The 27,757-nt window shown below is 34.8% G+C and overlaps 2 protein-coding genes across 2 annotated transcripts; one reads left to right on the top strand and one right to left on the bottom strand.

Moving 5' to 3' along the window:
• The first annotated feature begins 2,972 nt into the window (after positions 1–2,972).
• Positions 2,973–12,485, top strand: LOC130662590 (flotillin-1-like). Its single transcript, XM_057461482.1, has 14 exons — positions 2,973–3,133; positions 3,855–3,930; positions 4,081–4,171; positions 8,493–8,594; positions 8,712–8,753; positions 8,893–8,937; positions 9,180–9,254; positions 9,854–9,949; positions 10,097–10,216; positions 10,304–10,336; positions 10,763–10,990; positions 11,064–11,201; positions 11,544–11,708; positions 11,975–12,485. The coding sequence occupies exons 1-14, from the start codon at positions 3,088–3,090 to the stop codon at positions 11,996–11,998; spliced, it is 1,281 nt and encodes a 426-aa protein (XP_057317465.1). The 5' UTR covers positions 2,973–3,087; the 3' UTR covers positions 11,999–12,485.
• Positions 12,486–12,906: 421 nt separating this feature from the next.
• LOC130612846 (zinc finger protein 445-like) lies at positions 12,907–21,421 on the bottom strand. Its single transcript, XM_057434190.1, has 12 exons — positions 21,302–21,421; positions 19,754–19,839; positions 19,509–19,627; positions 18,763–18,972; positions 18,318–18,395; positions 18,017–18,084; positions 17,859–17,909; positions 17,707–17,808; positions 16,242–16,314; positions 15,336–15,491; positions 14,451–14,513; positions 12,907–13,977 (listed from the first exon to the last, which is right to left on the bottom strand). The coding sequence occupies exons 1-12, from the start codon at positions 21,365–21,367 to the stop codon at positions 13,226–13,228; spliced, it is 1,824 nt and encodes a 607-aa protein (XP_057290173.1). The 5' UTR covers positions 21,368–21,421; the 3' UTR covers positions 12,907–13,225.
• Positions 21,422–27,757: the final 6,336 nt, after the last annotated feature.

Here is a 27,757-nt window from a genome sequence, read left to right on the forward strand (position 1 = left end):
TTTGACATGTCCGGATCGATCTCTGACGCTAATCGGTCCAAAGTGGAAAATGTCACAGATGTGGCATTACGTCTGATGGTAGCGAGGATCAGTGAGTTAGAAGAATCCGCTAAAGCCGGCTCATCGTCTCCGGTCGTACGCATCGGCAGCATGATTTGTTTTGGCTGGTAGATGCATGTTATTGAAAAACCATGGCAACATTCTTTGTTTCAAATGAAATAAGCTAGTGTTGTCTAAAGTATTGTTTCCGAAGATTTTAATAAGAGGCTCGATGAGAAGATCAGAGCAACCACGGGAGAATAACTTAGTCTGCTCAAGGACACCGAAATATAGCTAGAGCGTCACCCTTGAGAGGAGCGTAATGGTGTTCGGCTAATATGCTAACGGTCGGAGCAATCTTGTATGCAAGCAGAGCATGTGCAATGTTTTTGCAATGAGAAATAGCCAATCTGCTGCTCGGACCAGTCAATAAAAATGCATGTTGGTCGCTGCAAATAAAATATTTGGACTCCGGTTTTAATTGCATCCACGATAACAGCTTTAGAAGACTCAAATGTATAATTAAATTTGGAATACTAGTTAAATAAACATCGGGAAGAGGATAACGGTTAAAAAATTTGTTCACGTATATATGCGTAGTTGAAAACTTGGTTTATCACACCGAACCAACTGTGTGAGCAATGTAGGTTTCTTTCTGAGTAAACTGGAACTTTTCCGAGTTAAGTACAATACCAGCATTACCAACACGTGTGAGGAAGTCAATAGTCCAACACCAGTGTTTCTCCAAATTTTTTTATGTTTGAAATCTGCAAGAATTGAATCAAAACTTCCATAAGAACCGTCATCGGAGGATAGGAACCCTTGAGATACCCGCTTGTAACGCTATCTGCAAAATGGAGTAAGAAAAGTAGTCAGATGACAATCGGATTCACGAAGTTGAACACTGTTATATCCATTAGAGGCGTCAGTGATGGTCTCCCTTTCACAGTGCTTGTTGAGTGGTCAACAGTCCTGCGAGTTAACCTTTTTTGAATTCGTGTAACCACCATGCGGTGACACCAGGTACCAGGCTCAACCATATTGACCCTTTTGATAACGCCCAGATATTCCCTTCTCAATGTCCAGGAACATGGATGACTTTGTAACACAACCTCATCCCGAAGATGTACCCAACAGGAAGCCCATCCATATGGGGTTGATTTTGGTAGGGCACGTATTGAAAGTAAAACTGCTAAATCGCTTGAGAAGCGTGGTATGCCAGCATGCATGGAAAATGCAGCTTGTCGCGGCGGTTTGAGACGGTACTCCACCTTGGGCAATCACAAATGCCTCCATCGTCTACCATTGTTCTACTGATAGATCCCACAGATGGCGTATTGGTAGCAGATGTTGAAATGGCCTTGGTCGATTTCGTCGCCTGTAGTGCAGTACCTCCCGACAACAATGAAAGCAAAGTGCGATCCAGTATGACAAGTTAAAGCATTGTGTTGTATTATAGGTAGGGGCGTTTAAAAGAAAAGGGCATTTATGTAATATTTTTACTTTTACAGGGGGTGTTTATTAGAGAGGGCTGTTTAAAAGAGAGGGAGTATTTATTGGAGAAAGACGGTAATCGTTTCCCACATTCGCTGCTTGCGTTCCAAGGAGGGAAGGCCGAATCTGTGAATTCACAACTGCTGCCTTCAATGGAGATTGCGACAACTGGGGTACACCATATCATGGCACCACCGTCTGTATGTACCGTGACTGACTGTAAAGCTGTATCCAACCGTCAGCTTGCACCTCTCGATCAATTAAATGCCATTTTGGTTCACCGAGGTCGATGGGATTGCAGACACTGACGCTCAATCAAATTTATAGTCCTTTGATTAGTTTCTCAGATCTGGGTTAATGAGCTCCAGCCACCCTTTGCTACATGCTTTAAAAAAATCACCCATTATAATTGACAATGTCTTCCATGCTTCCATTAAAGGTCCATCCGACACCGTCAATCACATCTTGTGTAAATCTTTAGTGTACTGCGGTCGTGATAAAAAAGTCGTTGAAAAAAAAGCCAACCATACTCGTCTCCAGGGTTTGTTGCATGATGAAGCAAACACTTACTTTTACGGCCTCGATGTCAAAATGGCAAGAACCCCTGAGACGAGGTTGTAAGCCAACTGATTCGTACGTTAAAGATGCCAATATTGAAAAGAATTTAATTGACTTTGATGAAGAAGAAGATGAACTTGTAAAATATTAAGGATGTATGAAAAATGTCTCACATTAAAAAAAAAAATTAACAGCTGAGTGTAAGATCAATACATGGATAAATATTATTCAAACAACGACATGTACTTGAATGATTTGATCTGAAAAATAAAATATAAAAAAAAGAAAGTAATATTCAATTCTTAATACACATTTTTCTTCACATGAAAGTATTTTTTGCTTTTTATTGGCCATTAGTAGCGCGAGATTTTACAATCGTCAAAAGGGCTCGCGCCTGTCGCACTGCACACCTTGTAAACATTTTTTTTTTTTTTTTTTTACATATATTTGCCACAAATAAATAAATAAACTTACAACAACACCAAAATAAAATAAAAAGTTATTAACAATTTACAGGTCAACATGGTTTCACTTATAATTAACACACTTGATTATTCAGGATCGAATGAGTGATACAACATTTCCGAGTTCCATATCTGTCAGCTGGTGGTCCCGAGCGAAGGATCTGCAACCTCTCAGGCAAAGTAGTGTTGATCGCAGCCGACTAAAGGAAATTTTAGTTCTAATAAACTTCGTGGCTTCTGCGAATCTGATGTTTCTTTTTTCTGAAATCATTTCAGACAGTCTCTGATAAAATCCTTGTAAACATACCGTAGGAAAAAACGCACATTATTTAAGGACTCACGTACTACAGTAAAAATTTTGGATTTACACAGCAATTTCACTTTGAATTGTTTGGAGTACGTTATAGCGAAACAGACCATTTTATCAAAATAGATTCTGCTTTGTTAGCAACTTTATCCCCGGAGGGAAAAATAAGTTGAGGCGAAACGGTTGACATCAACAGCCACACTTCCTGGTACTTTAGCTTTCATCATGGGTTTTGAAACATGCGGTCCCAACGAGGCAATGGTTATTTCTGGTAGGTCTATTCTATATCTTGAGTTTAGAAATTGAAAATGATTCTGTAAGTTTAATCAAAATAAGAACGTTCAGTGCTGCCATATATGTCGGCAAACTGACACTGTGAGCTGCTTGTCCATATTATTTATTCGGCGTTTCTAAATTTAAGTAATTGGAAAACAAACACTGTAAGTAGGATCTAAATGCATAAGCAAGAAAGGAACATAATAATTGGAGCTAGCTACATCTCTCAAGCTCCAGACACTTCTCATTTTTGGTCATCTGAATATGAGTTGGCAAAACTTTAGAGTAATGTAGCTACAGAACAATTCATAGTTGTTCTGTAGCTAAAGTAATAGTTTGAGGCTTGCATGTTTTATAGTTACTTCACCACACGTTTTACTACAAGCTACCATTTATGCCCAGGGTTTAATGTTTTTCTAAAGTTATAGACATTTTTGAATGTTTACATTTTCCAATTGCATGGCAGGCAAAAAGATGCAGGCGCTAGGTGAATTTTTTTTATCTTCTTGTCATTAGAGTTTATGATATTTGTGCAGGGTATTGCAAATTGCTGATTTATACTTAATATCAGCACTGTACTATATTGTAATGACTGCAAATGTTGATTAAACATTCTTTAGATTGCTATGGCTGCCATCATTATTAGGCTTGTTTTGTTTTATTTTCCAAACATTGCTTTCGAAGTGTCATAACAAAGATAAATTTTTATTAACTAGGGTGTGGACATGAAAGACCATTATTGATATCCGGAGGTCGAGTGTGGGTTTGGCATGGCTTGCAAAAAGTACAAAAGTAAGTTTTTTTTAAGGCTCGTTCCTTTTGTGGAAAAAAAGTTCAGAATTCAGTAGTTGCGTTTTGACGATTATGGATTAAAATAATGCTGATAAGATATGGACTATTTTTGCTAAATGCCTAACCAATTTAACTGTTTTTTATTTTCAGAATCAGTTTAAATGTAATGACATTAAATGTGGACTCACAGAGAGTATACACACTACAGGGTGTTCCCATTTCGGTGACAGGCATTGCTCAGGTATTTTAAGTACTTACTTTTATTACCATTTTTAAAGGGGAACTCCAGTAAAAATCACTTTTTTCTTTTTTTTATACGTACTCAGAAGAGCATAAGAAATCAAAAACAACTTACTTTACTTGTTTTCCTTATTTAAAATTGTTGTACTAGCCTTAGCATATTCGATTTTTTTTCATAAAAAAAAACAGACAAGCGCGATTTCATTTAGGACTGGACCTAATTATAAACAATGACGTAACATCGTGCAGAAAGTTTGAGCGAACGCAGAAAACATTCATGTTAAATTTTGCTTTGCTTTTTTTTGTATGTACTTTACGTTCAAATCTTTAAAAAATGGTTAGTTGTTCTGCATTTGGATGTACCAATCGATCAGAGAAGTGTAAAGAAGTTAGTTTTCACAGAATCCCGTCTTTAAAAAAAACGAAAATGGTTTAAAAAATACGCCGTGCAAGTGATCTACCAAGTGATCAAAGTATTTGTATTTGTTCTTTGCACATATAGTTCTTTAAAAGAGAAATTCAGGAAATAAAGTTCCATAAAGCAGGGTTCAAATTAGAAAAGTAAAGTCAGTTCGCAAAAATTTTGGCACTCTGTAATAAAGTAAACCACCATATAGATATGGCCTAAGAACACCTTAGTATGATGGCTTTGAAGGGTCACACTTTCATACCAAAAATTGAAACTTCCATACAAAAAAATTGAAACTTTTATAAAATCTCTCAAGGTTTTAGAAACGTTTTTAGAACTTCCACAAAAATCTTTGAAACTTCTACAAAGTCTTGTTGAAACTTCTATAACACATTTTATTTTTTTCATAAATATTTGAAACTATCAACAGTTCTTGAAACTTGAAAATTCTTGATCAAGCCAAATAGAGATGATCTGAGTAAGAGCTGAAGAGGAAGGATATATGTCATCTGACTAGTGTCAGATGACATATATGTAAAAGGCTTTTCATATTCTGAAATAAATGGTTTATTGAAACACGTTCATGGGATTGACATTAGTTTATCGACTCTTAAACGAAGACTCAGACAGCATGGCTTGAAACGTAGAGTTGAACATAGTTAACTCTTTAAACTTTTTTTTTTAATTCAAATTGAGTATTACGTGTTTAATATTGAAGTATGAAACAGACACCTTCATAATTTTCAGGCATTCTTCAATTTTCCCAGATATTCATACAAAACAAATCAGGGTTGTTTTCATTACAATAACTATTTGCTGTTGACTTTGAAGTATTCATCATGTACGATTCCACCTGGCTGTGTACAATATGCTCCAGCACGGCGTCCATGTTTGTTTATAATTTGGTATTATTATTTTTACGGTAGCCGACAGAACCTTTCAAAAAAGTTATAGAAGTTCCAAAGTTTTTTATAGAAGTTCGCAATTTTTTTTACAGAAGTTTTTTGAATTTTTCAAAAAATGTTTTTATCTATATAATAATACGCTAAGTGTGTCCGTCTGTCTGTGACATGCAAAGCGGATTTGTTTATTTTCTTTTGATGCTGCCGAAAAATACATGTCTAATATGTTAAATTTTCTGACATTACGGCGCGACGTCAATAACACTACTTTAACGTCAATATCCTATCTTAAATTAATGAAGCCATTAATTTAAGCCAAGCTAAAACTTTGAAGCCGAATAATTTTGGAAACGAGGTGGTGGCGTCAATAATTTTTCACCGTGTGGGTAACTAGGGACCACCTAGGACCAATTTGGGTAACTTTTCTTTTTAAGGTTTATGATGTCATCAAAAAATCTTCAAACCTTAATATCTCTGAAACTGTTTGTCAAAAGTACATAATCCTATACATTTTCTTGATCAGCTTTTCAAGATCTATACGATGAAGACATTAGATATATAAAATTCTGGAAAAAAATTTTATGTGTGTTTGCGGGTCTTTGCTGACGTCAGCAAAATTTTCAAACCCTTATATTTCCTTCTACATTCATCGAAAACCCATGATCCTATACATTTTTCACATGCGGGTTTTAGCCTCTACACATTACAGGCAACCAATAAACTAAACTTCGCTAATTCTGTTTTGTATCTGCACTGCTGACGTCAGCAAAAAATCTAAAACAACCTATTTTTTATTGTCCTTCTGCCTAAGTGGATTTTTCCACAGGCTTTATCGACTAGTTATTATGAATAGAAGTTTGCATTTTTTTCAATGATAGTTATTTCAATTATTTGTATAGAAGTTTTTTTTTTAAACAGAAGTCTCAATTTCTTTAGTGCCATCGTACCTTAGATAATTTACTATTTTTCTATCGCCTTTCTTCGTTCTTAAGTTCTTAAAATGCAATCTGAAAAACCTTTATCGTCCTTCTTCATTCTTAAGTTCTTAAAATGCGATCTAAAAAACCTTTCTATTTTCCTTCTTCTTTCTTAAATTTAAAAAACGCAATCTAAAAAAGCATTTTTATGACCGTTTTTCGTTCTTAAACTCTAAAATGTGATCTAAAAAAGAATTTATATCGCCACCTAAAATATTCGATTCGCAATTTTATCATTTTCTTCGCAAAGTGATTCGCAAAAATTTCTTCTTGTTCTTATTTTATTTCTTTTATCCACACATCACAACCAAATAACGTTTTGTACATTTTTATAGCAGAACTTTGTACTAATTCCCAATATCATCATCATCATCATCATCATTCTTGGCTTAACGTCCGTTTTCCATGCTAGCATGGGTTGGATGCGGTATATTAATGACCCTCTTCCAATCTGATCTAGACTGTGTTGTATCTAAACTCAACTTCCTCTGTATCAAGTCTGTCCTTATAACCTCCTGCCAAGTCTTTTCTCGGTCTGCGTCTGGGCTTTGCCCCAGGAACTATCAAGTCTCTACACTTTCTTACCCAATTATTCCCCTCCATTCTTTCCAAGTGCCCCAGCCAATTCAATCTTCTTATTGGGATAACATCTTAAATTCTACGGATACTTAGCCTGCTTTTTAGCTCATCTGAACTCTTTCTGTCTATCAGACTGGCGTTACACAATACAAACACTATAGTCATTAGAGAAAGAAAAGAAAACACAGATAAAAAAGTTTTTTAGTTTAGACATATTTTTTCGTAGCGCTCATCAGTTTCTATTCTTTGTTTTTCAAAAACATATGCTTTTTTGATGGAAGCACCTGCCAGAGTTTTTCAGGAGGTAAATGTGCCAATTTTTTTAACATCATTTCATTGTTCCTCCTTTTAATTTTTGTTACTGTTTAGGCTGCGTGCAATGCACATAACGCAATTTTTAAAACAGCTTTGTCAACCACTTGAAAATCAGTAGCTTCTGTAACGCATTTATGACCTACGATAATGATAAGAGTGATTTTTATTTATACAATGTTAATACCCCTGTTTTAACAACTTATCAAGGCATGAACATTATTCGATCTTTCAATCACGCATTTGAATGGCTTTCCATCACAGAGAATATTTCAACATAGCATGAAATTTGTTTGCGTTTGTGTGTAAAAATGCGAGTGCAGAGGAAAGAAATCGCTGAACTGTGAAATCAAAATAAATTGGCTTTTTTTTTAAAGGAAGACCTTTCGCTAAGAACGTGGCTTTTGCGTCAGTAAAAATCCCTCAACACTTTCTACATTGCTATTATTTCTTCCTTGTCAGACCCAAGAGGTTCGAAGTTGTATGGTTGTAGCTTTGTAAAGTCTTTTTCATAAAGAGAATTATCCGATTCTAAGCTTTCTAAGTTATAATTTTTGTCATTATAACAAAACATCTTATCAACGAACAATGTAAACAGTAGTAAGAGAAACTTTTAGAACGTATGCTCATTTATTAGGACCTACTCTTCTCAGCTTTATGCGACCTTGAAAATTATTTGAAATAAAGATGTTTCCAGACGTGGTAAAGGACTGTAAAAGGTTAATTTTGATGTACTTATGTATTGTCTAATAAAATAACAATTTTTCCAAAAAAAAAATTTCACTCGAGTGCCCCTTTAACTTTATAACATACACTAAGCTATGAAATGCAACATATATTCAAGAATCATATTCTGCTCTGGATCATTGTAGGAGTTATATAGCAAAATAACATCTGGCTCACAATGATTAGTATAACCAGGACAGAAACTATAGCAAAACAAGTGAAAAGCAGCCAAAAAATGATCTTGAAAATTTTGAAAGTGTTAAATAGTATTTGGCAGGCACCATGGTGCAGTCTTAGTTTAATAATACAATAGTGTCGTGTATTTTCATTAGTAAGCTCCTTGTGTTGGCAAACTTTTATCAGATTGATTTGTTTGCCTCTTAAATTTCACATAATAAATCCATTTTTTGTGCCTAGGTCAAAGTTCAAGGTCAAAATGAAGAAATGTTACACGCTGCCTGTCAGCAGTTTCTTGGAAAAACTGAAACTGAAATTCGAAAAGTGGCTTTGGAAACACTGGTTTGTATATATGTATATATTGTAGTTGGACCCCTTTGAAAAAATTATGAGTGTATATGCTGCAACACAACACATAAATAATGTAATAATAATTTGCCTTCATTTTGAATTTTTTAGGAAGGTCATCAGAGAGCCATCATGGGTACAATGACCATTGAAGTAAGAAGAAATATGCTTTTAACATTATATCAGAAACCATTACCATTTATTACAAATTTGTTATATTACTCTCTGAAATCTGAAGTGTAAAGTTAGTAAGCTATTTCTAACTGCAATAATCAGATGATTTTTTTAACAGGAAATTTATCAAGACAGAAAAAAGTTTTCAAAATCAGTGTTTGAGGTTTGTGGTTTTGTTTAAATGTTGGTTGAAAATTTCCTTGATAATAAAATATGATGAATGCTTATGTATCAACACCAATAACGTTTTAGACAATTTGAAGGTATTAAATTTCAAAAAATTTCTTACCTGTAATCCAAATAGTGGTGGCGTATCCTTTGTTACTATAAGAAACCATCCATTAAATGTGTGTGATTTCAATTGTATGACTCTGAGTCTACTTTTCTAATTTTTCAATGTATTAGGTTGCATCGTCTGACTTGGTGCATATGGGAATAAGTGTTATCAGTTATACTCTTAAAGACATCCGTGATGATGAGGTAATTGTCGACTCTTTATTTTTCTATGAAAACTAGCAGGTTTAACTCGGTGGAAATATATGTCTTGTGTTTTACATTTTGAAAATACTCTAAACACTAAATCACCCACATGCTTACGCGTCATATGTTAAGATTCTACTTATGTTGTAACTTTGCCAAAGGACTTGCGATTTACTTTCTTTTCAGTTCAGAGCTTAAAATAATACTCAATTGTTTAAAAAAGTTCACATAAATTTGCATGGGTTTTATTTTCACAATACTTTGAATACAAAACCAGTGAAGTATCATTGCATGTTCTTCTAGAGCGACTAAGTTGATCAAGGCAGAGGTTGAAATGTGGCTCTAGAACTAAGCAACTATTAAGTAACTAGCCAAGCTAAAAGTTATGAGGGGTAAATGTTCCCAAACAAATAGGGGAACCTATAAAGGTTAAAAGAAAGAAAAGTAGGTGTAGCAAGCGTGAAGCTGAAAATGTGTTAAATTTAGAAATTGTGCTCAGCAACAGACTGAAATGAACATCATACACTTAGCAACTAAAGCCTAAAATGAATGCTCAAAACGTGTAGGTTTAGTATAAATAAGGTAATTCTGCTTTATAGGGATACCTTCATGCTTTGGGTCAAAAACGTGTTGCTGAAGTACAATGTGAAGCTCGTATTGGTCAAGCAATTGCGAAAATGCAGTCTGGAATAAGAGTATGTAGCTGTTTTGATAATCGAAAGATCTTCTGTTTTTTACTTTTTCGCCTTTCATAATACACTTCGCTCTTTTTTAAAAACACGTCTTTTCTATTTGGTTTGCTTTGTTGTTCTTTTATGTAATTTATTTTCCCTCTGATATAGGAAGCTGAGGCAGAAGAAGTCAGACTGAAGGCGGAATTTAGAAACAAAGCAGAAGTGGCTGGAGCACAAAGAGATTTCCAAGTCAAGAAATCCACATACGACATGGAGGTTAATGCTAAGGTAGGATTTACACTGCATTTTTTATGTTTGTACAACTAGATATCCTTACAGCTGATTGTTTAAATGTGTTTGTTGTATTTTGTTTAGAAAGCTGTCTCAGAATTGGCTTACGAGTTACAGGTTTGTTACAGCTTCTAAGTTTTAATGAAATGTCGTACTGTTGATAGACTAATATCTTTGGTAGATATTCTTGCGATTTGATCCAAATTGTAAAAATTTTGTCGATTATTAAATTTTGCGAACAACATAAAAACCTAAAATTACCAAATATTTTAAAAGACACACAAGTCAACTTGTATGATCCTTAGAAAAAAATGTTCATAAAAAAACAATCTTTGATTCCATATCTCCTTCATCAGTGCTAATCGAAAAAATAATTCTGCAAAAGTAATTGCTTTTAGTTGAATAAATTGTTCTTGCGTATTTGCTGTGTTTATATATCAAATTTTGAAATCAGAAAACCTTGCTGGTCATGTTGAAGTGTTTAATTCAAATGCTTGCTATGTTTCTATAAAGGCTGACTCCTATTCCATATTGTTCGTTCAGGCTGCCATCACAAAACAAAGGATTAAAGAAGAAGAGATGCAAATCAAAGTTGTTGAACGTGCACAACAAATCAATTTACAGGAGCAGGAGATCTTACGTCGTGAGAAAGAGTTAGAAGCTCAAGTACGCAAACCTGCAGATGCAGAGAAGTATAAAGTTGAAAGGATTGCAGCTGCTAACAAGAACAAGATTGTGCTGGAAGCAGAAGCTGAGGCTGAATCGATTCGAGTAAGTTTTTCGTCGTGATATCTTGTGCTTGATCTATGTATTATGTGATTCTACTCTGTGTCACGTATTGCAGATTCGTGGAGAAGCTCAAGCCTTCGCTATTGAAGCGAAAGCCACAGCAGAAGCAGAACAGATGTCTAAGAAAGCTGACGCGTGGAGAGATTATCAAGAAGCTGCTATGGTTGACATGATGTTGGAGACCTTGCCCAAGGTACCTATTTTTATTTATATACACATTACTTTTTGGCCAAAATTCGCGAAAGTTTTGTCGCGAGATATTAGTCCGGGCAAAGAATTGTCTATTCTAGTTTCCATTTTCCGCTTTGATAGTAAAAGAATAAGTTTTAATGTTCAATTCTTGTAATTTTCAAGGTTTAAATTTTGTTGATTTTCGTTGAATCTGTGGAATGAAAGCATCGATTCGCAAAAAGTTTATGTTCGCAAAATTCTCAACTTGCCTTATTCGCGAGAGATGAATTTCGCGGGATGTAAAATGTTTTTGGATTATCCTGTCCACGAAAGTTCATGTACTTAAATCCAATATGTTTTTAAGGTGGCTGCTGAAATTGCTGCACCGCTCTCCAAGGTGAACAAGGTAACTATGATATCCACGGGGAGCAAGGATGTTGGTGCTTCAAAGATCACTGGTGAATTATTAGACATCGTGATTAGAATGCCACAAGCTATGGAACAACTTACTGGCGTTGACATCACCAAGGTAAGCCCCTGCTTTCTTGTTAGCTAAACATATTTTTAAAATATTTACAAATAAAGGAAGTGATATAATTATTGTCGATTATGATTCGAATTTTTTACGGGAACTTGTGAATCTATAGATATTTCGCCACAAGCACTCGAGGACTTCAAAGTTTTTTTATTATTAGGCACTTAAAGTCGTGGGTATGGGATACTGGAATTTGTTTTCCAAAGCATTAATACTTAACTACCATTCTTTACAGTATTTTGTGTTTTTTCGTTTTTTAGAGCTTCCGTAAAGGTGCGCGATAAATCTACAGAGGACACTACTTAACTTGGTATCTGACAAATATCGTAGTTATAATGTAGATAAAGGAATTATGCGAATTATAATATGCGCTTCAATTTGTATTTAAGAAGATGTATATATATACGACAAACTATTTGCTTGTCTCTTAATTGTTATTTTCATCGGTTTCAATGTCATGCTCAGCATTTTATCGTTTCTTAATCAGTTTTCTTTATCTTATTCTCTAAAAGAATTAAATTTTTTATTCTCCAACTTCGCGGTAGAACCTGGTAAATCGAGTTAGTGTGTTTCCGGTTAATCGAGACGATATGTTTTGCGATAAATCGTGATGGTGGTTTGAATAAGTAGATGTTATTGATTATAGTTTTTATATATATCCATTTTTTTTTATTTTACTGTTGCTATATATTCGCTAGCATCAGTTTATTTACCAGTCCACTGTAATTTATGTTTGTATCTTATGTAGCCAGTATATCCAGCTCTTGTTCATATCAATGTTTTTTTCTCAATCTGCAAAAATAGTGACATTCTGATGTGTTTACAAAAACTGCACCAGTCTGAAATACCCTGTTTATATTCATATTTTACTTTTTTCATATTTTAAAGAGTATAGTGGCTAATTAACGGTTTACTAGAAGCCGAGAGATTAAAAAGCGTCGTTAAATTTTAGGTCTACAGATGTCTACAGCATAGAGTTTCTTAGACCAACATTCTAAACCTTGTTTTTTCTTTGTAAACAAGACTAATCAGGAACATAACTCATCATGACGTGGGAAGAAGTTAATTTTACTATAACCGCAATCACAAGGAAAAAAAACAAGAAATATTGCGAGACAGTTGGTCACTGCCATATTTTTTTATTCAAAAATGTAAGAGTGGACCTTTTTAGTCTCCTCATTTTACTAAATCGTTTCATATTCGCAAGCAACAAATCCGTGCACTTTCCAACTTACATGTTTCATTAAGACGCAGTTTAGAATTTACTGCTTGTGCTGCAGTCTGTGTTTACTCTTACTTTATTACACTCTTTAATTTTTATTTTTTATTAATAAAGCTTGAAGGCAGGTTTCTACTTAAACAAAATCAATCAGCGAAAATTTTGGAAGTGATCATTTATCGATCATCGATTAATTCTAAAATTCGTTTAAATGGAAACGAACCGTAACATGCATTGTTTGTTGTATGCAAGTCTGTATTTACACTTTCCAACTTTCAGTTTTCATCACATTTCAGTTTAACATGTACTGCTTGTGCTGCATCAAGACATGGCGTCGCAAATCAACTTTTCGATAAAAGTCCCTTGAACATATGTCACAACGGAATGGTTTGAAACCACTGTGTTTGCGCATGTGTGTTATCAAGTTAGAAGATTGACTAAACGCTTTATTGCATGCTCCACATTGATATGGCCTTTCTCCTGTGTGAACATATGTATGCTTCTTCATATCTGATTTTTGATGAAAACGCTTTCCACAATACACGCATGCGTACGGTCGAGTATTACTATGAATAAGCATGTGTGTAGATAAAGTTGATGAGCGTTTGAAAGCTTTTCCACATTCTGTGCAGGTGAAACTTCGAAACGCCGAATGGATGGTTTCTTTGTGCTGTTGCAGGCTGATTTTATGGCCGAAGGTTTTTCCACACAGTTCGCAGTGATACGGCCGTAGCTTTCCAGGATGCGATCGTCGTACATGCACTTCCAAACCATGAACAGTGTTAAAAGCCTTTTCACATTGTGAGCAATTGTATCGGTTTTTTAGCATGCTTTCAACAGGAAGTGACAAGTCTTTCTTCAGAGCTCCTGGCTTCATCCAGATTTCTTGCTTAGCTATGTGCAGGTAGTTGTTAAACCAGTCTTTATTGTTATTGTTATTGACATTACGTGCACAGTCTACGGTAGCTGGCGTAGCTCTGCAACTAACCGCTGGCTTTGGAACATCTGTTTCAAAAATATATTTCCAATTCTGCACGAAAGTATCTATAACAAAGGAAAGTAAAATATATGAAAAAATAACGAATAAGTGGGCTGTTAACTTCTATGTTATAAAACTTAGGTTTTTAAATTCATCAGGCCGCGGTTTACACGACAAAATATAAACAAACCAACACGGCTCCGTGTTGCATTAAAAACTTTGACCGATTAGATTATGAAGGTAAAGTAATCTTATAATTACAATCATTTAAATCACTCAAGTCTCTCATGGGGATATCATTACCACCAAGCAAATTCATTTCCAAGTTACAATTTACAAAAAAAGTATTCTTCTTTTACCTATGTTCAACGATTTTTATCGTTGACAATGTATTACGGACTTGTGGTCTTTGTGTCACAGACATGCTTATAAAATGAAAAGACTTCGTTACTTAACTCTGCGCAACCTCGTTCTCAGCGATTCCTAGCTTGTTAGATAAAAAATAGATAGTGAAATGAGTAAGAACGTGTTAACCTACCCTTCGTTACTTCCTTGTGTTCAATTGACTGTGCCATCTTATTCCCAGCACTGTTGAGAACATCTGAAATACAAAAAGGTTGTATCCATTTGTATATCACACAAGAAATCTTAACTAAGGTAAGAATCTCGACCTGATTTTTTTTTATCTTATTGGACAAAAAAATGGTGTACAAAAGTGACGACATTTTTTCCGATGAATGTTATCTTGGAATGGTCTTCACTTAAAGACTGCACTCTAGAATGATTTAGGTGTTTTTGTGTCGTTGTGCACACTATAAAGGTAATTTAAAAAGAAAATGAACATTATTATTACTATCCTTATTAAGCCAGGATAGCCTTTTAAGTTCCTGATGGTAATGTTATCAATAAGAGTTCTGCGACGGGGCCTAGTGCATTTATAGCTCCCATTTCAGCTAAGAGGGCCTGAAAGTACAATAGCCGTTCAACTAGACAACCTCCTAATGAGTCAATCCTGTTCTCGGTGCTGAACGAATCAGAAAAGATAGATTCACTCTTTTATAGTTTCTGGTATGATTTAACCGGGGATTGAACTCACGATCTTTCGCGCTGAAGGCAGACGCTCTACCAAACGGCTGAAAGGGATGGGATTGTTTCTTAGCGACAAATGTTTTGCCTGACGAATATTTTTGTTCAACGAAAATTTTGTCCAAAATTTGTCCAATAAGGTGTTGCAATTTCATCCACTTAGGCTAGAGGTCTTAAAAGCTTTTTTTTCTCCGCAAAGTTGCTACTGCCAGTGAAAAATATAAAAATAAAAATATGAAAAATAAAATGAATATGCAGCAAAAAAAATTGTAATAAAAATGTAATAAAAAAAGTATAAAAAATAAATAAATAAAGTTATTACACTGTAAAGACATACCATTATTATTGTTCCATAGACGTTTTTTTCTTTCATTTGTTTTAATAGTCTTTACCAAAAATGATCGAGGCATGATTAACCAGTTTAATGGTTTCTTATCCAAAGGTAAACCCAAAATGACAAAATCAAAAAATCCCCACCCATTTTGTTTGTATCAAATTCAAAAAATAACAGCTTACTTTTCTTTGACTATTGTTTAAGAAACGGAACGTTAGCAAACAAAGAACACATTCTTGTACATGACATATGTTTTGTGCTTTAATCTGCGTCTAACAAATACATTTCAGTTTGCACATTTTTTGTGTGTGGAAATTTTGATTTCAAAGTGTTTTTACCCGAAATCTGTTGTTAAGCTTAAACAAACACCAATCTCGTCCTCAGGTCACGATGTTCGACTTACTGTCAATGTAAAAATGCATCATGCCTTGACAATGAGATCAAACCAAACGCTTCTGCTTATCGGTTCTGTGAGGAATCAACCTCATTCCCAGGGCAATTTTTCGCTTTTTTGATATCCGAGACGGCGCGAAGAAATGATTTCTTCTCGCCGTCCGAGATTGTCAGAAAGAGAAAAATGGGCCTGGGGACGAGGTTGGTGAGGAATAATGCGTTGTTTTTGCACAACGCAAGTTTAAGGGGGATTATTACACGGTATATAAGTTGCAAACTTTTATTTCTTCTATTCCGTTTCTAGCTCCCTTCGACTAGCAAGTAAAAATCTCCAACAGCTGTGGTGAAGAAAATAAATAAAAAGAAATCATCCAGAATTAAGTTGTTGCCTTGACAACGACGTTACCACAAATGCGCCACATTATTGACATATTTACAAGAATAAAATTGTAACGGTAGGTAAAGAGGTTGCTGAGAATTTTACGTGAGTTTTAGCAGTTATCTGCAATTATTTACCTAGAAAAGCCTCTTCAGCCTCTTCAGTTCTCACTGCTGATACTGTTATCAACGAGGGTCCTGCGAAGGGGACCTAGTGCATTTAAAGCTTACATTTGAGCTACGTAAATAGTGCAAGCCCAGCAATCGCTTAACTAGACAATCGCACAAAATATCAATTCTATTTTCGTTCTGAACGCTGACTGATAATTTTTGCTACTGATAGAAAATAATGAAAAAATGGGTAGGCATTGGCAGATACGTTGTGGCAAAATTCGTTAATTAGAAGCGCCGAAAAATTACATTCGACAAAATTAGTTTAAACTGAAAGAAAAATGATACATGATTTCGAATTTGTTCCTGCCAAATACGATTTCAATTATTTTCACAGAAGAAATCTGTTCACTAAATTTTATTAGATTTTACAAAAGTATTCAATCGAAATTTAGAAATAGAAAACATGTTCACAGGATATAGTTGGGCCATATTCCTCTGAAGCCCTCCACCGCAGAGAAAATACAACGGAATTTCTATTTATTAAAAAATTTAACCTTTTTTATCTTTAACAAAATTTTAAGGAATTGATTTATGCTTCCTTTATTTTAAATATGAAAGGCCTCATAAAACACCTCGATTTGAACGAACTTGCTTTAATAACAAGTTCCTTGTACTAGCAAAAATATCCAACCGTTTGACAATCTCCAGTTTTTAATTTTTTAATTTAAAGTTTAATATATTTTCGCGATTTCACGAATCTTGTTGATATAATGGCCGAATACACTTATTCCGAAACACAATATGAACGAAATATCTACTTAATGAAGAAGGCGGATTTTGTTGCGGTTTCAATCTTAATCAGTCATTAGGTTCCGTAGCCATAACAACGCATAATACTCGTCATTTGCGTACAGACATGCTTCAAGACAACGTTTGATAGGTACCCTATCTAAAACTGAACCCTAGTACAACGAAGTGGTGTGCGATATGTGGAGGAGAGTTTTTGTTTACATTGGAAAAAGCAAAACCAACTGCTGTCATGACTTAATATTGTTTATCATTTCTTGTTTTAATGTTCTTGTGAAAATATTGAACATATGATGTGATTTTTCAATCTTCTATTTCTTTTTTCTTTTTCTTTTCTGGTATTTATTTGATTTCACAAATAAATATAACTTTTGTTCAAAGGAATTTATGCTCTAGGATCAAAACAATTCAAAATTTACCCGCTTCCTTATAACACAGGCCCTTATCTTATACGGTATGCACATACTTGTTAGCAGAAATTTTTCTATTTCAATGTATTTTTTACGTCAAATAATTGAGAAAAAAAATTAGGGTGCAAATTTTCAGTAAAAACGCTTACATGAACTGACGTTAGCAATTTTCAGGTCAGCATAAAAAAGTTGAATTTTTTTTGATTTGGTTAAATAGAACATGTCAAATGGAAGAGAAAAATATGTAAAAATCATGTTTTGGAAAGGTATACTGGACAACCTCGTCCTCTTGCCTTTTTCACATCGAAGCCGGCGTTGTTAGACGAAAAGAAGGCGCTAGCAGCTTTGAAATCAGGCAACAAACCCTGTGGGCACTTTAAGTGTTAACGGGACCAGTTTTTTGTGCTTTAATGGACTACAATACCCGTTTTTCACTATTTTGAAAGCTATTTAACAAGCAGCTCCTACTAATTTTCTATGTCGAACATGAATGCTTTTTTTTCATCTTTCTTGTGCTTAGAAGTACTATATTCTGTTACTTATGTTTCATTCCCAAATCGTTTGAAAGCAACACATCCTCACTAACAACAGATTGAGCGTATATTTAAAATTCTCAATAAATGCTTGAAAGAAATTTGGATAACTGAGATCTATAATTTGTTTACTTCTACTTGAAGAATCCGTCAATCTGTTCCCAGTAAAACGATGATGTTTTGAAAAAACTAGGAAACCCGTGCTCTGATTGGCTCAGAAAGCTAGCGCTCCATCTGCAAGATTGAAATGGTTTCAATTTTTTTTTGAGATCGCCGCAAATTTCCAGCTCAAAAAATCGATCGCCGGAGGGCATTTGATTGATGGAAATTACGCTGGCTTAAAAGCATACCCTCGGGCGAGCTACAGTGTGCAGAGGAAATGTATCCTCCACCAAGTTGTCCACCGCCACCTCCGCCCTCCATTTTCCCTATTATTTAAATAGTTAAAAAGTGAATTAAGAAGAAGGTTAATCTTGTTTTTTCCTAAGCCGAATATCAATTTCCTAGGGTTTTTTTGACCCCGTGCATTCACCGTGAAGGAGAATTTTGCCTTAATCATGTTTGCATATTTTTCCTGAAAATACTGGTATTTGAAGAACAACAAAAAAAAACGTTAGACAATTTCTTTTAAATATATGGATATATTCGTATATACAAAATGCAACAATCATTGTCTGTTAAGATTTAAAATGCGTTCTTCTGGATTAAACCGTACTCTTGTTACAAGACGCAATTCAATATCGAGAGGCGAGCACTCTTTTTCTCGACATCACATTTTACGACAAAATAAGCTTTATTTTTCTGGTTCTTCTTCCTTCTTTTTTTCCTGTTCATTCGTCACTTCCGTCACAGACGTCACTTCTGTCATCGATTCATCTTCTTCGTTTTCAGATGATTTTTTCTTTTTTTCGCCGGCGTCAGTCTCTTGTTTCTCAGTAGCTTCAGCTCTTTGTTTTCTTTTTAACTCGGCTGCATCTTTCTTTCCCTTTTGTTCTTTCTTATAAACTGAAAAGGTCAAATTGTGAAATTTAATAACACATGTCTAGTATTCAAATTATCAATATGATAAAGCCGTGTTTTGTTTGTTTTTAAGCACAATAAAGTCTGTTTAAAATTCAGTAACACCCCTATTAAGAGCTACCTCTTCAGAGCAGTGATAGCGACTGTGACTTGTGTGAGTTTGTTAAAGAAGGTGCAATCTCAGCAAAATGAGGCAGCTCGTTTTGCCGGGCTTATATTTCTCATGTGAGGCTCCTACAACATTAACTTCCATCAACGGCAATACAGCCGCCTTCGTGAATTTTTACCTCTATTAGCGGTAACGAATCGGTGGTACAAAAGAAGAAAACGTTAAATGTTCTTTGGAAAACAGCTTCATTAGAGAAATGGTTGAATTCTTATATCACGTTTTTGACTTGAATTATACGAAACACTTTCCCACCATTAACACCTCCAATTAACGTCTTGACCACTATCAAATGTTCCACTGTAGCTTGGTTTCTGTACAAAACTGTACCAAAATGCAGAACAGAACAAAATACCTTCTAATCCATCTTTCAATGGTTCGATGAATGATGGAAACTCCATTTCTTCTATCGCTTCAAACACATCAAAAGCAGACAGGGTTTTTCTTTTATGCTTCACTGCAATGTTATTGGCGCTGCAACAGAGGACAGATAAGTCAGTTTAAAACTTGCTAACAGTTAAAGTGTGAAGGCTCTAAAGAACACTGGCTACGTTTTCCAAACACAAAAGTTGCAATAAAGTTACTCAAATTAGTACGTACCATGATGTTGCATACAAAACAAACACACTTGCAGACTTGCTGATGGCAGCTCTTGCCTCTTTCGAAATGTTAATACCTTCAGGAAGCTAAAGAAACAAAGTAAAAAATTTAAAACTGCCAATTCAACTTTCCATTTAGATCAACAGTAAGCAGGCATGAAACATTCAAAAATCACGTTCATACTTGGAGAGATCACGTTGTGATAACAAACTAAAGCAAACAAAAGTGGGGGTGTATTTCTTTGCCCATGTTCACAAGCCAAATTTTCTTTCCATTTTCTTTAACATGCTCTTTGATAGTATGTGTGATACAATGTTGGTCGACTTATTAGCTAATAGCTTTACTAAATTAGGCGTACAAGAAAGGGAGGTGACAATTAAATGAGCATCCATTCTGAATGCCTGTCTATGTAAAATAATTTTGGCTTATATACACTAAGTATGTTATTTATAAGTCAAATTACATGGTGACCACTAATAAAATGAGAACAAAATAAGGATATTAAGGAGAATTAAGGAGACAAATTGACACTTTTTAAGGATATTTTCCTGCAAACAAGAATAAAAAAATTAAAAAATAAGGATAATTAAGGAGAACACTAATTTAAGGTTTCAATATAAAAAGGACGAGCGGCCCCATGGATTTTTCCACGGGTCACCGACTAGTCTCTGTAATAATACACAGTTTGTGTGTGAGGAAAACTTTTGCTACGGAAACACAAAATATGCGAGATATATATAAAGGACGGGCTACCTGGTGGATATTTTCAAGGGCTACCTTCTGGTTAAATTATAATACCTGTACACATCTGTCCGTCAGACAAAATGGTACCATATAAAAATGACAACCAAACCCGTAGATTTTTCTATGTGCCACCAACTAACTTGACATTTATTGCGCAGGAAATTTTAAAAACTTCTGGAAATTTCTGACTTTTTCTTGAGCCTTTATGCTTAAAGGGAAACAAGGTATAAAATAATGTTAGACTTATATCATATAGAGAGCTTAAAAAGTTGGTCTTTTTAAGTCAAGTCTTTTCAAGTCTTTTTAAATTTTTTAAAAAGCTCTTTACGTTTTTAAGATATTCACACTTAAAGAATTTCAGATTTAATTATGTTGCATTTAAATGATGTTACATCTGAGTAATAGCAAATTTTGACATTTTCTATTATCATTAATTTTAGACCAGTCAAGGGATGTGCATTCAATGTAGAGATATAATTTTTTTTGACAAAATGACACACGTTTGATTGTCATTTTGACAAAAAAAAATTATATTAATCAATTCATCTTTATAATATCTATTCTAAAACTGTACCACATATTTCACCTATATCTATTGTAACAAAATAACCAGAAACAAAGGATCAATGACAATTGGCCTACAGTGGTCACTGGTCATAGCTGCAAAGAGGTTTTCTTCTCTACAGTCAACAAGTTTTTGTGGACTGACTTTGTATTTCTCATTCGAACCCAGTACCTGTATAATTCTGAACATTTTAAATAGTGCAGTATGCCACTAATAATTCAATAAAATTATGTACACACCACTTCTTTGATCATTCTTGCTATCACTGCAGTCGGCAAATTCAAGTCTTCTGGCTTTTCTGCCATTACGTGTCATGTAATATATATTTACCTACAATTCAAACATGTGTGCATTACATATAACAGTAATGGTAGTTTTCCTCCATGAAAAAACAAGTTTATTTCATAAAAAAAGAGCTTGGTTTAGGAATCTTTTTTATTATTCCTTTAAAAATGTAAAAAATAAAATGTATTTCCATTATAAGGTACAGTAAAATTTGAAAAAACAAATAAATGGTTAAAACATGGTCAAACAATTGGATTGAACTCAAGCTGGTTGCAGTGCTTTGTATTTCCACATGCCGATATTAACATTGCCACATGCTGACAATAATATTGGTTTGTTTTGTATTCAATGAATGGTTACAAAAGATAAAACAGATTAAAATGTCAGATTTCACCGAGCACAGATTCTTTCATTGACATAGCTAAGATACCCAGCTAGCTAGCTTTTAGTTTTTCCCACAGAGTTGTTTGGGTTTTTCAAATACACCTTTTCACAGTTTAAGTTGTTTGCTTATTTTATGTTTTAAAAAGGATGTAAATAAGGCTTGCAAGGAATGAGTAAATTCTTAGTGCGATAATAAAAATTGTTATTCCTACCATCGTATTTCAAGAGAAACTTCAAAAACAGGCTGTTTTCGCAATCTGGGCAGAAACAGTAACAGTACCACATGACATTCCGACCGGGAGAATATGCTTATGCCAAATTAACAAGCAAAATAAAGAAAGTTGTAAAAGATCTCTCATAAATAATGGCTCACTTGATGGGGCAAAATTATCTTGCCCAATCTTTTAGAAACTCTAAACTAAGTTACTCAATCTCCCGTTTTAGAAGATTCCAGCAGGGTTGGAAGGTATGAAGATATTGATCAGACTTAAACTATTTATTGAGTCACTTAAACTTCTACATGGTTTATCTGGGAATATTTACAAGAAATAGAAAGAATAAAGAATTCTAGGCAGACAAGCAAATGTATTTTTATTTTTGACAAAGCTGGATGATTTCCCTTTCGTTTTCCGAATGTTTTCGCGTTTTATTTCCCGCCATTATTGCCCGTCAAGGGGTAAAAACAAGACCACGAATATAACCAACATCGTTCTCATGAGTCTCTTGATAGCGGTCCACTTTTTTTGTGGATTTTCAAAAAACCGCTTGTCCTATGTGCGACTGGGTGATTTATTTCTGAATGGACCTGAGCATGGAATGCTAATATCAAACATCGAGTTAATATATTTCAAAACTTTTTTCTTATTTGGCTGAATGTTGCGTTATGGATAAAGTTGCTTAGTTTGCTAAAAATTGTTTTTCCACTATTTCTGTTCACGGCTAAGTCGTCGAAGCTTTACCATTATCTTCTTGTTCGTATGTATCGTATGTATCAACATATGTATTGACAGACAAAAGATATCTTTTGCGAAGAAACAGACTTACAAAGCGTCACATAGATTTTAGAGCCGAAGGAGCTTATCACTAAAAATGTAAACAAAAAGATCCGTCAGCAGGTAGGAGGACTTGATTTAAAGACAGCCGAACCAAAGTTGTTTGCCAAAAAGTGAAAAAAATGTTTTTGTGTAAACTTTTAACATTTTTCTACCAACTTAACTATTGCTTGTCTGTTGATTATGATTTGTTAGATTAAATAGATTGTCGTTAGTCTCTTAAAGAAGTTTTTAAAACTAACATCAACCCTGGGGCATCTTGTATGTTTTCAAACATCGGACGGCGATACGACCATGTTCGTCTCGCCGTCCCGAGACAACAGGCGCTAGGAACAAGGTTGAACAAACATGTTAATGTATTAATATATAGCTGTTTCACTCTGCTAATAAATAGCAGTTGATTCAGAAATTGAAGTTGAGCAACTGTGCGAAATGTCTATAGCAGTATAAACGGGAATCGACCGCGACCCCCGAACAGAGAAGTAATAAGTTAGTGATTTGGGAAGCGTGTATGCGCGTTTTATTTTTCATTAATAAAGTTACAGCGCAGCGAAAAAGAAGGTGTGGGGACAAGATTGCAATCCTATCACTATCACTTTTTATAATTGATCGAAAATGTAATAAATTAGTCATGCTTATCAATCCACACCTATGTAAACAACTAACTTCCGAAAAAAGGATGAATAATTTACGGAATTGAAAGAAACTAAGGAGATGATTTTTTATGCGAATGGAAGTGATTCTCTCGACGCAAACTTAACACAAGTGCTAGCGTTTTACTCATTAAACATGCCACATTATAATTGACTGGTGCATTTCGTCCTCATTTATGTCAAAAAACGTGGAAGCTCATGAGATGAAACACCATACGTCAAGGTTAAAAAGAATTAAATATTTAAATGAAAGAGTAAGTTTGATATTCAGATGAAGCAATATTAAAAAAACTGGCTTAATAATGCAGTCACCGATTATAAACAAACGGCACGCAACGCTACATATCGTAGTATAGTACGACGAAAAATCATTTTCTTCGAAACACGTGGTAGCAATATTCATGTATTTTTTTAAACATCAGTTAAAAACTTAAATAAAAATTCATTTTAATCAACTTCGTCCCCAGGGGTTCTTGCCTTTTTGACATCAAGGCCGGCTGCGAAGTTAGACGTCAAGTAAGCGCTAGCGGCTTTGACAGGCAACAAGCTCTGGGGACGAGGATGAATTTTAATTTAGTTATTTGTTTAGGGGCTTTTAAGGAGATTGTGGTCTTTTGTTCCCAGTCAGGGCCAAACTTTGAATCTAAATTCCGATTCATAATTGCACCGACGTAATGATGAAAACAACATTTGAGGCAGTAACATCTCATCCTCATCCCCAGGGTTTTCTGCACCCTGAGCCGTTTTTGGAGCAGGCAAAATTTGAATTTCGAATTTTCATTTTACCATTAACATTAAGGTAATGCAAGATACGGATATACAAAGAGTGAAAGTCACACAACGCCAAGCCCCATGGTAGTAAATACGAGCATCCCCCCATGTTTTAGTGTATGAGCGCAGAGAGTGAGTAGACCAAAAAAATAACCTATTAACAAGTGTTTCCATTTTTTTTTAAAGAAAATATTACAACTCAAAATATTAAAAAAAATGTGATTTCATTGTCTGTCTGTGTTAACAAGACTTAATTTTTTTTTTAAAGTAGTTATTCCGTCCCGAATGTGGGCCTTGGCTTGATAATGTAAAACTCACATATTTTGAGTATATTCTTATAAAAGTTATGCACTGAGTAAGGCGTTGGTTATCTTACGAGGGAAAATATTGCGACTTTTTGCGAATTATCCTTGAATTCGCGAAATAAAATTCTCGCGAAAACTTTGAATTTTTCAAATATGTGAAATTAAATTATCGCTAAAAATATCAGACATATTTCACGATAATTCTTTAACAAGCATAGTTGGTTAAGTTATTGAATTTCACATAGTAAGATCAAGATTTATTTATTATATGCCAAATTAAACACCAGTAAAGAAAGGTAAACTTATTCAAATCAAACTACAAATCTGGGGCCAACATCAATCTAAGGGCTAGTAGCATTGAGAGGTTGAAACGCATACAATTACTACGCGTTTCATCTTCCATATCAACAATGGAAAGCGATACGTGACGACTTGGGATCGAGGTTAACAATATCTTTTAAGGGCACATTCTCTTATAAAATATAAAACGCCGCGGATGTCATCGAACGAATTTCAAAAAGCTTCGGTAAGCCCCGGGCTCAAGGTTGCTTGTAACTTAATTTTATAGTCTTGAAAATGTACTGGAAAAAGATGTATAGTTTTGCTGTTGTCATCATTTTTTACAACATGGCGGAAGGTTTGCCAAAACAAATCATTTTTTTTTTAACAAATATTTTTAATTTTGAATTAGTAGACTAAAATTAATTAGTAAATACTTTATGTTCTTTTTTTATAATAAATCTGTGTGAAGATAATGCTTTTCATTCTTGTATGGGGAGGTGGTGGGGAAAAATTAAGGAACGTTAGACCAAAGTGTTTGTTTTCCCACAAAAGTTCAATCCCTATGGACGGAAGCCAAGTCACATGACGTTTTTATGCCAGAAGAACTGAGGCATACCGTACAATGTGCTCATAATCCCTCTTATTAGTTTCCTCTCATTAGTCAAACTTACAAAACACAAAATTTGTTGTGCTGGCTAGCTAATTATAGAAGTAAAACTTGGCTTTAAAAAAGCTTTAAAGTATTATTGAGCTGGCTCGATACCTTCTAATGCAAGTCAGCTACCTTTTCAACTTATAGAAAAACCATGTGTCTGCATGTTCTTTATGTCTAGATTCTAATCCATAATCTAACATGCCCAGAGGGGAAATATTTTTATTAAACCCACCAACATACATTTATTATGCGATTTGGTTCAGCTTTGTTGCCATAGTCATGATTGACATTTTGCTTAATTGAGGAATAGCATTTGTGCTACATCCGCCATTTTTTTCTGTAAGACTAAGTCTTTTTTATGTTTTTCAAAGAAGTGTTGCAATTAGATGGCCTATAAACCTGTTTTAGACATCTATTAATAGTGCGTTCTGTTGTGACAACTGAAAGACGTCTTTTCTTGGTTTTATAAAAGACAGAGTTAAAAAGATATTTAAAAAGACCTTCATTAGGCATCTTGTAGAGGTAGCAAAAGACAACTTTTACATCAATTTTGAAAAACATGATTTTTTTTGTTCGATACGTAGTGCTAAAAAATTAGACAGGGTTAAATCTGTCTATATATACAGTACAGTCCAGATGTAAGCGTACGTGTACGCTCAAGTTTCACTCCTTTTTCTCGGAGGTGGTAGTTGTTTGTCTTTTGTTCTTATTAATTATCTTGCGAGTCTTGTAAGTCATTAACTAGCGCGTAATAAACAAAAGATTCTTGAAGAAAAAATAGCTTATTATAACTGTGCATAACTATTGTTTGATAGTGTTATCATAACTATTCCCAATAGCATAATTGCAAATGTTATCAACTCTATCAATGTGACACGAAGAGTCATTGTTTAATATTTTTATTAAATAACAGTTTTGCGTGGAAACTAAATAAACTAGCGAGAAGGCATTGTTGGTTGCGCGGGTTAAATAAAGCTTTTAAGCGATAGAAATAATTATATTTTAACAAAGATTGATTGATATGATGGATATGGATATCAAGATTGATATGGATGGATATGGAGGAGTTGGCATATTCGTTGCAGAGAAGTGGGTAGAAAAAGTAATAGATGTTATGCGTGTAATAGTCGTATTATAGTGATAAAGTTTTTGATAGGTAATAGGATTGTCACTTTTCTGTCAGTTTATGCTCCACAGTGTGGACTCAGTGAGGAAGATAAAGATAAGTTTTATGATGAGTTAATAGCAGTCACATCAAAGTTTGGAGACACTGAACTTGTCATGGTGGGCGGCGACTTTAATGGTCATGTTGGGAAGTCATCTGAAGGTTATAGAGGTGTGCATGGAGGCTATGGATTTGGGAGCAGAAATAAGGAAGGGGAGAGATTGCTTGAGTTTGGAATGGCAACGGACATGGTGGTTTGCAACACATCATTCAGTAAGAGACAGAGTAGGCTGATAACATATGAGTCAGGTGGTTGTAAGACACAGATAGATTACTTTTTGGTTAGAAAGTCAGACAAGAAAGTGGTGAAGGACGTGAAAGTTATATCGGGGGAAGAGTGTGTTTCCCAGCATAGGTTGCTGGTTTGTGATATTATCTTGAAGAGTGTCAGAGAAGCCAAGAGAAAGTACAGGCCCTGTCGAAAAGTCTGGAAGCTGAAGGAAGAGATTGTAGCAAGACAATTTAGTGCAAAAGTTCAGCAGTTATCCTACAATAGTCAATGTGATAGTGACAATGTTGAAAGTACTTGGACTACTTTGAAGAATTGTCTTCTAGAAGCTTCTGATGATACCTGTGGGTGGACGAAAGGACCAGCTAGACATAGACAGACCTGGTGGTGGAATAATGAGGTTGACCAGTGTATAAAGGAAAAGAGGAAACTTTGGAAAGAGTGGGAGTCAGGTGGTAGTAAAAATATTTACTTAGAAGCTAAGCGTCGGGCTCGTACAGCAGTGTATAAGGCAAAATCAGAAGCAGAGAGAAACAGATTTGCAGATGTGTTAAGAAGGGAAGACCAGCGCAATGAGGTATTCAAGATAGCAAAGCAAATGAAGAAGACTAATCAAGATATTGTAGGTGAGAAGTGTATACGTAATGATGAAGGTGTTTTGGCTAGCACAGAGGAGGAGAAAAGGGTAGCTTGGAAGAATCATTATCAGAGGTTGCTTAACACTGAGTTTGATTGGGACGAGGATAATTTGTCTGATGATGATGTCGTAGAAGGGCCAGCCATGCAGATCAAGACAGAATGGGTAGTGGAGGCTATTAGGAAAATGAAGATTGGCAAGGCTGCAGGAGTATCAG

The sequence above is a fragment of the Hydractinia symbiolongicarpus genome, chromosome 10 (genome assembly GCF_029227915.1).
Source record: "Hydractinia symbiolongicarpus strain clone_291-10 chromosome 10, HSymV2.1, whole genome shotgun sequence".
In the NCBI taxonomy this organism is placed as follows: domain Eukaryota; kingdom Metazoa; phylum Cnidaria; class Hydrozoa; order Anthoathecata; family Hydractiniidae; genus Hydractinia; species Hydractinia symbiolongicarpus.

Bases quoted from the DNA above. Each gene is read 5' to 3' on its own strand.
- LOC130662590 (XM_057461482.1), top strand. From the start codon at position 3,088: ATGGGTTTTGAAACATGCGGTCCCAACGAGGCAATGGTTATTTCTG. The intron at 3,931-4,080 runs GTAAGTTTTTTT...TTTTATTTTCAG, and splicing joins GGCTTGCAAAAAGTACAAAA to AATCAGTTTAAATGTAATGA. The intron at 10,337-10,762 runs GTTTGTTACAGC...TTGTTCGTTCAG, and splicing joins AATTGGCTTACGAGTTACAG to GCTGCCATCACAAAACAAAG.
- LOC130612846 (XM_057434190.1), bottom strand. From the start codon at position 21,367: ATGGCAGAAAAGCCAGAAGACTTGAATTTGCCGACTGCAGTGATAGCA. The intron at 18,973-19,508 runs GTATTTTGTTCT...TGACCTTTTCAG, and splicing joins ATTGAAAGATGGATTAGAAG to TTTATAAGAAAGAACAAAAG. The intron at 13,978-14,450 runs GTAGGTTAACAC...CCTTTGTTATAG, and splicing joins ACACAAGGAAGTAACGAAGG to ATACTTTCGTGCAGAATTGG.